This window comes from Papio anubis, chromosome 17 (genome assembly GCF_008728515.1).
Source record: "Papio anubis isolate 15944 chromosome 17, Panubis1.0, whole genome shotgun sequence".
Classification (NCBI taxonomy): Eukaryota; Metazoa; Chordata; class Mammalia; order Primates; family Cercopithecidae; genus Papio; species Papio anubis.
This window is the reverse complement of record NC_044992.1, coordinates 44,640,820-44,652,078: the sequence shown is the minus strand read 5'-3', so window position 1 is coordinate 44,652,078 and position 11,259 is coordinate 44,640,820. Positions and strand designations below refer to the sequence as shown.

The 11,259-nt window shown below is 45.7% G+C and overlaps 1 protein-coding gene across 13 annotated transcripts in view; it reads right to left on the bottom strand.

Annotated features, from left to right (window-relative positions):
* Positions 1-1,607: 1,607 nt before the first annotated feature.
* The window catches only part of SKAP1 (src kinase associated phosphoprotein 1), a 302,157-nt gene continuing 292,505 nt past the window's right edge, over positions 1,608-11,259 (bottom strand). For 8 of the 13 annotated variants that reach the window (XR_002518069.2, XR_002518068.2, XR_002518067.2 and 5 more), the window contains 2 exons: positions 5,422-5,530; positions 1,608-1,977 (listed from right to left, as the gene is read on the bottom strand). Coding sequence is in view for 7 of the 13 variants with exons in the window: in XM_017950526.3 (XP_017806015.1) it covers positions 5,429-5,530 (102 nt within the window). In the remaining 6 variants the exon portion in view is untranslated. Of the gene's footprint in view, positions 1,978-5,420; positions 5,531-11,259 lie in introns of those variants that run through there. The other 5 variants (XM_021928954.2, XM_021928958.2, XM_031657585.1 and 2 more) reach the window with 3 other exon arrangements.

The following is an 11,259-nucleotide window of genomic DNA, read 5'->3' as shown; positions in this document are numbered from 1 at the left end:
TCACTCTGTCACCCAGGCTGGAGTGCAATGGCATGATCTTGGCTCACCACAACCTCCGCCTCCCGGGTTCAAGCGATTCTCCTATCTCAGCCTCCTAAGTAGCTGGGATTACAGGTGCACGCCACCATGCCTGGCTAATTTTTGTGTTTTTAGTGGAGACGAGGTTTCACCATGTTGGCCAGGCTGGTCTCGAACTCCTGACCTCGTGATCTGCCCGCCTCAGCCTCCCAAAGTGCTGGGATTACAGGCGTGAGCCCCTGTGCCTGGCCAGTTGCCTGTCTTTCAAAATTTCTCTTGTAGAGAATCAGGCAACAATAGCAGCTACCCTTATTGAGCGTTAGTATGTGCCAGGCATTGTTCCAAGTACCATTACACATGTTAAATCATTTAATCTTCCTAATCACCTAATGATACAGTGAATAGAGTATATCCCTTCTAAGGTGAGGAAACTGAGGCATAAACAGTCAAATAACTTGCTCCAGAGAGTACAGTAGACAGGGAACTGAGATTTATTCCCAGGCTGTCTGGTTGCAGATGTTATGCTGTTAATCACTATGTTTTGCTGCCTTTTAACGTGCAGGTAACCTGAGTGCTAGGTACAGACAACAGGAAAGGGGAACAGGGAGCCCTGTATCCATACTTGAGCCCTCCTCAGAGCATTTCCTCAGCTCCTACCTGAGAGGTGTTGTAGTGCAGGACACATGGGTTGTTAACTAACCCGAGGCCTGAAGAGGAACTCTTCAATGTGCTGACTCCAAGGCCTTGCTTCTGGTTCTGTCTCGTTTTGGAGATTCAGCACATAGGAAAAAAACCACGTAGCTGGGTGGGAGCGGTGGCTCATGCCTGTAATCCCAGCACTTTCAGAGGCTGAGGTGTGTGGATCACTTGAGCTCGGGAGTTTGAGACCAGCCGGGACCCCAACTCTATAAAAATACAAAAATTGGTCGGGCGCGGTGGCTCACGCCTGTAATCCCAGCACTTTGGGAGGCCGAGGCGGGTGGATCACTTGAGGTCAGGAGTTCAAGACCAGCCTGACCAACGTGGTGAAACCCTGTCTCTACTAAAAATACAAAAATTTGCCGGGTGTGATGGTGCACCCCTGTAATCCAAGCTGCTCAGGAAGCCGAGGCAGGAGAATCGCTTGAATCGGGGAGGGGGAGGTTGCAGTGAGCCAAGATTGTGCCACTGCACTCCAGCCTGGGTGACGGAGTTGAGACTCCATCTCAAAAACAAACAAAAAAACAAAAATGAGCCGGGTGTAGTGGTGGGCGCCTGTAATCCCAGCTACTCGGGAATCTGAAGCAGGAGAATTGTTTGAACTCAGGAGGTGGAGGTTGCAGTGAGCCAAGATCATGCCACTGTACTCCAGCCTAGACAACAGAGCAAGACTCTGTCTCAAAAAAAAAAAGAAAAGAAAAAGACAAAAAATAAATAACGGACATGGATTCCAGAGAAGATTCTACTCTGAAAGACAATTCCAAGTCTCCTTTTTTCTCTGGGCTTTTGTTTTCTCTCATGCTGTCCCCACCTTGTTGGGAGTTGGTGAAAATGCCCAGAGCTGACATATTGATATCATTTTACAAAAAGGAGCTCAACATCATCACACATGACAAGGAAACACATCTCAGGTTTATTTGTGCTTTTCAAACCAGCCAGAACAGCCAGCAATGTCCTCCTCCCAAGGTTTCCTTCTCTCTCACCTTGGTGAAAAGCTTGTGGAAAAGGCAGATGTGGATGTGTGGACACATTTAGAGATGGGGATGAGCTATGACTAGGCTGGTTTAGTAACAGGTTTGATGAATGTACCTCTTCCCACTTGTCTTTCTGGTAGCTTACAGTCACTCTGAGGTGTCAGAGACTTGGGTCTCTTCAGCAAAGGGAGGAGTCCAAGGCATTGGTGGGGTGGCAGAAGTAGGGAGTGGGAACTTTTGATGATCAGTTTCCTCATAAAGGCAGTAGAGGGGAAGAATATATTTCCTAAAGGAGAAAAAATACATAAATTTGCTTTTGTGATTCAACATATAGACATATTAAAGGGCACAGAGCATAATGTTTTCCGCACGACCCTGTCTCACAGTTTCTCTGTCTTTGGAGGCAACCATGTTATCATTTTGTGTCTCCTTCCAGAAATATCCCATACAAATATAAACAAATAGGTATATATAATCTGCAGTCCCTTTTTATACAAATGGGGCACATTTGGCTCCCATTCTTTGCTGCTTTATTTTTTTAAACTTACCAACATATCTCAGAATGTATTCCATACAGTTTCCCTTTCTTTTTTACTGTTGTGTAATATTCTGTTCTGTGAATGTACTATAGTGATTTGACTAGTTCTCTATTAAACATTTAGGTCATTTCCAAGTGTTTGCTATTATAATGAACCTTATATGCCTATCATTTTGCATGTGTGCAAGTATAGCTGTAGGATAATTTCTTTTTTTTTCTTTTTTTAGCCAAACAAAAAATGGCCAATAGGATAAAGTCGTTTTTTTGTTTGTTTTTTGCGGTTTTTTTTGAGACAGAATCTTGCTCTGTTGCCCAGGCTGGAGTGCAATGGCATGATCTCGGCTCACTGCAACCTCCGCCTCCCGAGTTCAAGCAATTCTCCTGCCTCAGACTCCTGAGTAGCTAAGATTACGGCGCCCGCCACCATGCCTGGCTAATTTTTGTATTTCTAGTAGAGATGAGGTTTCACCATGTTAGTCAGGCTGGTCTTGAACTTCTGACCTCATGATCCACTTCCCTTGGCCTCCCAAAGTGCTAGGATTAGAGGCGTGAGCCACTGCACCTGGCCAGGTAAATTCTTAGAAGTAGATTTGTTGGGCCAAAGACAGTGAAGAGATAAACAAATAAATGACAGAGTGAAAAAGGGTGAATTTGTTTTTTATTTTTATTTATTTTTTTGAGATGGAGTCTCTCTGTCACCCAGGCTAGAGTACAATGGCGCGATTTTGGCTCACTGCAACCTCCGCTTCCCAAGTTCAAGTGATTCTCCTGCCTCAGCTTCCTAAGTACTGGGATTACAAGTGCCCGCCACCATGCGTGATTAATTTTTGTATTTTTAGTAGAGATGGGGTTTCACCATGTTGGTGAGGCTGGTCTCGAACTCCTGACCTCAAGTGATTCACCTGCCTCGGCCTCGAAAGTGCTGGGATTACAGGCGTAAGCCACCGTGCCTGGCTGGCTGGATTTGTTTAGATTTGACAGAAAAATTCCAACTCTCTACACTTGTGGCCATGAAACAGAGTCTTCATCAGGAAAATCATAAAGTCAAACCTTGAGTGACAGGCCTGAGCTGTTGTTGTATGGTTGTACAAGGGCATTGGAGAATAAGATCTATCCTTTATGTATTTTCCTAAATGAATTCACTCAGCTGCTGCTGCACACTAGAGTGGGCTCTGGTCTGGACTCCAAGGACTGTTTGTATCACTGTCACACTGATGCCATTCTTTACCCCCAGCAATGATGATTGCTCCTATTTCAGGCCAGAAGATGGAGCTGGTGACAACATGCTGGTCTTGGGGGCCCTCCATCAGCATCTTAATTCTAACCAAAACCCGCTCTGCACCAAAGTGGCTCCCACTATTACTCCACCCAAACCAAGCACCCACCCCCACTATTTTGAAACACAATGTGGTTCTTGCTAATAAAACACAAACCTATTCTTTTTCTTTTTTTGAGACAGGGTCTTGCTCTTTCACCCAGGCTGGAGTGCAGTGGTGCAGTCATGGCTAAGTGTAACCTCAAACCTCCTGGGCTCAAGCATTCCTCCCACCTTAGGCTCCCAAGTAGCTGGGCCTACAGACGTGCACCAGCACACTTGGCTAATTTAAAAAAAATTTTTTTTGTAGAAATGGGGTTTCACTATGTTGCCCAGGCTGGTCTCAAACTCCTGATCTCAAGTGATCCTCCTGCCTTGACCTCCCAAAGTGTTGGGATTACAGGTGTGAGCCACTGTGCCTGGCCCTGCAAACCACATTCTCTATTACTTAAAAGTTAATTTGATTACGTTCCGTAGGAATCCTCGTATTGGATTCCTAATCTTGGTCAGTCATATTGCAATATGTGGGCATTTTGGGGAAATGGTGCCCTCGGTTTGAGAGCTGGGGATAAACCTAGATCCATCCCTGTGGCAAAAATTCCCAGTTTTATCCCAATATCCATTCTTCCCTTTGTATTTAATCATGAATCTCCCAATTCTAAGCTGGACACAGGGCTATAAGCTTTCTTTACAGCTTGCTGTGTCTATATATTCCAACTTCTGGCCCATGGAATGTGAAAGGAGGTATGTGCGCAACATCTGTGAAATGCCCTTAAAGGAAGAGAGTATGCTTTTCTCTCTCTTTTTTTTTTTTTTTGTCTGTCTCAAGACGGAGTCTTGCTCTGTCACCCAGGCTGGAGTGCAATGGCCTGATCTCGATTCACTGCAACCTCTGCCTCCTGGGTTCAAGTGATTCTCCTGCCTCAGCCTCCTGAGTAGCTGGGAATACAGGCGCATGCCACCACGCCCGGCTAATTTTTTGTGTTTTTAATAGAGACGGGGTTTCACCATGTTGGCCAGGCTGGTCTTGAACTTCTGACCTCGTGATCTGCCCGCCTTGGCCTCCCAAAGTACTGGGATTACAGGCGTGAGCCCCCGTGCCTGGCCTGACCTTCTCCTTTTATCTTTCCTGATGTGCTGTGTAGGATGCAGACAGGATGGCTGGAACTGGAGCATCTGTCTTGGCCATGAGGTAACCTTGGGAATGTTGGGCACACAGAGAAGAACAAAAAGAAAATGTACCTGGGACTGGATACCTTGGACCACTTACCTCTAGATTTTTACAGAAGAGAAAAATACATTTCTGTATTAATTTGTTTGTTTGTTTGTTTGTTTTGAGATGGAATCTTACTTTGTTGCCCAGGCTGGAGTCCAGTGGTGCGATCTCAGGTCACTGCAACCTCCGCTTCCCGGGTTCAAGCGATTCTCCTGCCTTAGCCTCCCCAGTAGCTGGGATTACAGGTGCCCGCCACCCCACTTGACTAATTTTTTTTGTATATTTAGTAGAGATGGGGTTTCACTATGTTGGTAAAGCTGGTCTTGAACTCCTGACCTCAGGTGATCTGCCCACCTTGGCCTCCCAAAGTGCTGGGATTACAGGTGTGAGCCACCGTGCCTGGCCTTCCGTATTAAGTCACTTTTAGTTTAGATTTTAAGTTGCTTTTAGCTGAACCTTATCCTAAGTGACACTGTCCACAAATTTAAGAAAAAAACAATTCCAGAGGCATTTTCTTTCCATCAGTGGTAAATCACAAGCATTAGTATGAGAAATGAAGAAAAGCTACTTCACTGGCAACTCTCATCTTTCAGAAAAACAAAGTAGTGGCCAACAAGTTCCACTCAACTATTAGGCAGTTCATTGGCAATGGTTCTGATACCTGGGTTTCATCTTTCTTCCACTTCAAAGGCAGTGGTGAGATACTCCTTCGGAACAATCCCAATGAGGCTGTTCAGTTCTCCCACCCACCAGCCATACATGTTATACTCCTGAAAAGTGAAAAGAGGACGCGTCAGTTAGAATTTGTTCATGCTTCTGCTCATTTATTCTAGTGATTGCATGGGAGATTCTGTTTGGTGGTTTCATTGTTGCCATTATCACTGTGAACTGTTAACTTCCCTGATGGGATTATTAAATTTAAAAAAGTCATCTAGAGGAAGAGAGCAAGCACTTTCATTTTGCCATCTTCCTGTCTACATTGTAAAGTTAGCACATTTGATGCCCTTGCTGAACCTAAAGAGCATTTTTTTTTTTAAACCAAGCCGAATGGTATAGCTTCTTAGAGTTAGGCACACATTAAATTGCCAGAACACTAAAGATATTCAAGGGGTCAAGTCATAGTTCAAATCAATAATATTTATCAAGCATCTTCTATGTGCAAAGTGCTGTTTGAGTTCCCATGAGGTATATAATGATGAATCAGAAGATTGCTTCCTCCTTGGGAGCTTACAGCAGAGTAATGGGCTTTGGAGTCAGACAGACTGAGATCTAATCCTCGCTTGGTCATTTAGTAGTCACATGACCTTAGGTTCTCCTAGCTTTAGCTTCTTTGTCTGTGAGAGTAGGGATAATATCTCCCTTCTATCTTGTGGGGATGTAAATTGCATCACTGAAGTAAAAACAACTGAACGTGTTTGATACATAGTAGGTGTCCTAAACATTAGATTCTTTCCCTCACACAGGTGAGAGGTGATAGGCACATTAATAATGACAGGCTAGTCAGAGAGAGGAGCAAACAAGAAAGAGGATGAGAAGGTTTAAAAGAGAGTTTAAGGAGTTATCACAGGGTGAGGATGCAGCTCCTCGAATACAGAAAAGCTTCTCAAAAGCACAACAGATGTTGAAGAGTAAAGGGCTATTTTTTTTTTTTTTCTTTTTGAGACAGACTCTCGCACTGTTGCCCAGGCTGGAGTACAGTGGCAAGATCTCAGCTCACTGCAACCTCCGGCTCCCAGGTTTAAGCAATTCTCCTGTCTCAACCTCCTGAGTAGCTGGGATTACAGGTGCATGCCACCACACCTGGCTAATTTTTTTTTTTTTTTAAGACAGAGTCTTGCTCTGTCTGCCAGGCTGGAGTGCAGTGGTGCAATCTTGGTTCACTGCAACCTCCACCTCCCAGGTTCAAGCGATTCTCCTGCCTCAGCCTCCCGCGTAGCTGGGATTACAGGCACGCGCCACCACAACTGGCTAATTTTTGTGTTTTTAGTAGAGATGAGGTTTTACCATGTTGGCCAGGATGGTCTTGAACTCCTGACCTCAGATGATCCACCTTCCTTGGCCTCCTAAAGTGCTGGCACTACAGGCGTGAGCCACCATGCCTGGCCACAACTGGCTAATTTTTTATATTTTTGGTATAGATGGGGTTTCATCATATTGGCCAGGCTGGTGTCAAACTCCTGACCTCAAGTGATCCACCAGCCTCGGCCTTGCTAAGAACTGGGATTACAGGCATGAGTCACTGTGCCCACTCTGAGTATGGGGCTATTTCTGATAGCACCAGAAAATGTTGTCTTTCTTTCGAAAGAAGTAAAATTGAATGAATTTTGTTGTTGTTGTTGTTGTTGAGACAGAGTCTCACTCTGTCGCCCAGGCTGGAATGCAGTGGCACGATCTTGGCTCACTGCAACCTCCACCTCCTGGGTTCAAGTGATTTTCCTGCCTCAGCCTCCCAAGTAGCTGGGACTACAGGTATATGCCACCATGCCCGGCTAATTTTTGTATTTTTAGTAAAGATGGGGTTTCACCATGTTGCCCAGGCTGGTCTCATTCCTGACCTTGTGATCCCTGCTTGCCTCGGCCTCTCAAAGTGCTGGGATTACAGGTGTGAGCCACTGCGCCTGGCCAAAATGAATTTTTTTTCTTTTGAGACCGAGTCTCGCTCTGTCACCCAGGCTGTAGTGCAGTGGTGAGATCTCAGCTCACTGCAACCTTCACCTCCTGGGTTCAAGTGATTCTTTTGCTTCAGCCTCCTGAGTAGCTGGGACTACAGGCATGCACCACCACGCCCAGCTAATTTTTGTATTTTTAGTAGCGACGGGGTTTCACTATGTTGGCCAGGCTGGTCTTGAGCTCCTGACCTTGTCATCCACCCACCTCAGCCTCCCAAAGCACTGGGATTACAGGTGTGAGCTACTGTGCCTGGCCCAGAATGCAATTTTAAGAATGGGAAATATCACATATTCCAGTTCAATTGGATTTGGGGTACCATAGAGCTAACTGCTTATTTGTATACCTGGTTGCTGAGTTCTATTAGGAAAAATAAAAGAAATAAAACCACATTCGTGATATGGAAAATTCAGAGTCCCTAGCATTATCTGGTGATCTTTTTATCTCTGGGTGCATATAATTATCATAGAATCATGATATCTAATATCTCCCCTCTTCAAACTCTTGTTGCTTCTGACAACCTCTTCTCCACCTTCAAAGGGAAAAGAGAAACTATCAGATCTATCAGCCTCCAGCCACCAAAGCAGGAACTTACCTGTATTGACAACCATCTTTCTTTCCCATTAAAGTCGGGGAAGCATCCCTCCCCTGGTTTAAGACTACCCCTCACAATATGCACTTGCAGTCCTTCTCCTTTCTTTCTGAGAGACGATGTTCTGTGGAGACTGACCTCTGCCTGTAAAGTAAATGGCTCCTTCCACCAGCACTGAAAGGTGTTCAAGTTGCTCTCATTTTTGAAAACAACCATTAAAAACTCCCACTGCATGTCTACTTCCAATTTCTGCTAGTCTATGCCACACTTGGAAGAGTTTACTCACTCACTGCTCCAACTTCCTTCCTGTTCTCTGTTGAAGCCACTCTCATCAGGCTCTGTTGCCGTCCTCTACTTATGCTCTCTCTCCGTGGTCTCCTGTAACCTCTGCATTGCTCAAATTCTCTGAGCACTTTTCAGTCCTTATCTTACTTGATCTCTCAGCAGTGCTGGCACTATTGATCCTTCTTGAGGCCTTTTATTCTCTTAGTTTCTATGATAATTATACTTTCCTGGTTTCCCTCCTACCTCTCTGGTTACTTCTTTTCATTCTCCTCTGCAGGCTCGTCTCGCTCAATTCTGCTTTTTAATGTGGTTGTTTTCCAGGGTTCTGTCCCAGCCTTCTCTTCTGTCTTGATGCACTTTACTAGAGCAATCCCATATACCTCTGTAGCGTATCCACCATGTCTGTGTTTATTACTCACGACCAGAGCTCCAGCCCAGGTCTGTGTTGGACCCCAATAGCCAAGTGCATTCCACCAAGCTGTTCAAACTCAGTATGTCCTAAATTTATCATGTCGTCCTGCCTTTACCTCCATCCTGACTCCAAAGCTATCTTTGCTTCCTTGGTTCTCTATCTCAGTGAGTTGTACCACAATGCACTGTTACCCAGGCTGGAATCTCAGGAGTCATTCCTAATTTTACTTTCGCCGTCTTCTTCTTCTTCTTCTTCTTTTTTTTTTTTTGACGGAGTCTTGCTTTTTGTTACCTAGGCTGGAGTTCAGTGGCATGATCTCATGATCTCAGCTGACTACAACCTGTGCCTCCTCCCGGGTTTAAGCAATTCTCCTGCCTCAGCCTCCGGAGTAGCTGGGATTACTGGCATGTGCCACCACGGCCAGCTAATTTTTATATTTTTAGTAGAGACAGGGTTTTGCCATATTGGCCAGGCTGGTTTCGAACTCCTGACCTCAGGTGAGCCACCTGCCTCGGCCTCCCAAAGTACTGGGATGACAGGCGTGAGCCACTGCGCCCAGCCCTATCCCCCTCTTCTAATCAATCCTTGAGTCCTGTCAATTCTCCCTCTAAAATATCACTAAAATCCTCCATCTTCTTTCCGTTCCCAGTTGCCAATACCTTGGGGTCATGTAGCTATCATCTCACATGAGAACTACAGAAACAATCTCCAAGTTAGTCTCTGTATCAGCATTCTTCTCTACTCTATTCATTCTGCAGCCAGACTCGGTCTCTACAGTGCACATTGATAATGTCACTGCTCTGCTTGAAAAGTTTCAGTGGGTTCCCAGTGCCCCTTGTTGACTTTTTTGTTTTGTTTTGTTTTGAGATGGAGTCTTGCTCTGTCGCCTAGGCTGGAGTACAGTGGCACGGTCTCGGCTCACTGCAAGCTCTGCCTCCTGGGTTCACAGCATTCTCCTGCCTCAGCCTCCCCAGTAGCTGGGACTACAGGCGCCCGCCACCACGCCCAGCTAAGTTTTTGTATTTTTAGTAGAGACGGGGTTTCACCGTGTTAGCCAGGATGGTTTCAATCTCCTGACCTCGTGATCTGCCCGCCTCAGCCTCCCAAAGTGCTGGGATTACAGGCATAAGCCTCCATGCCCGGCCTTTTTTTTTTTTTTTTTTTTGAGCCATAGCCTCTGTTGCCCAGTCTGGAGTGCAGTGACACGATCTCAGCTCACTGCAACCTCTGCCTCCAGGGTTCAAACGATTCTCCTATCTCAATCTCCTGAGTAGCTGGGATTATAGGCGCCCGCCACCACACCTGGCTAATTTTTATATTTTTAGTAGATATGCGGTTTCACCATATTGGCCAGGCTGGTCTTGAACTCCTGACCTCAGGTGATCTGCCTGCCTTGGCCTCCCAAAGTGCTGGGAATACAGGCATAAGCCACTGTGCCCGGCCACCGCTTAACTTCTTAACAAAGTAGACAAGGCCCTGCATGACCCAGTCCCACTCACTGTTCAGCATTGTCACTCACCTCCTAGATTTAGGGTCCCTTAGTAAAACAGAACTTGTCTCAGCTGCTCCCGTGGGCCACAGGCTCCCTCACCTTGGAACCTTTCCTCTGCCTGTTTAGCCTCTACTTCCCTCCTCATTTCACGGGGCTCACTCCTAAACAGACTTCAGATCACAGTTCCTGAGTTACTGACTCTCTAGAAGCCTCTCTTGACACTCTCTGACTGTGTGGGGTCCTGGTTACACAGTGCTGTGCCCCGTGCTTTCCTGGAAAAGAGCTTGTGATTACATTGCCTTCTAGCTGTCTGTCTTTGTCTCAGTGTCAATCACTAGTTGGAAATCTGAGGACTGGACCTTGTTGGTTTTGTTTGTTTTTGTGTTCTCAGCATTCAGCACTGTACCCAGCACAGAGTGGGGCCAAATAAATACTTGTTAAATGAGGCCAGGCGCGGTGGCTCACGCCTGTAATCCCAGCACTTTGGGAGGCCGAGGTGGGTGGATCACCTGAGGTCAGGAATTCGACACCAGCCTGACCAACATGGTGAAACCCTGTCTCTATTAAAAATACAAAAATTAGCTGGGCATGGTTGAGGGTACCTGTAATCCCAGCTACTCAGGAGGCTGAGGCAAGAGAATCGCTTGAACCCAGGAGGCGGAGGTTGCAGTGAGCTGAGATCGTGCCATTGCACTCCAGCGTGGGCAACAAGAGCGAAACTCCATCTCAAATTAAAAAAAATAAAAAATAAAAAAATAAAAAAAATACTGGTTAAATGAGATTATGATGAAATGAAGGGGGCAGTGGGAATTTGTACTCTTATTGAGCAGATTTAGTTACAACTAACTCCAAGATATTCCCCTGGTGATTGAACTAGTTGTGGCAGAAAGAGATCAACTACCTTTGGAGACAATCTCCTCAAATGGCTCCCTAAACAACAACGAGAGTCTGAAATGCCACAAGAAGTGAGACTACTGAGTTGATCCTTTTAGGACCAGGGAATTGCCTTGTTAAAATCAGCCTTAAATAACTGAATGTGTCTGTCTGCCAC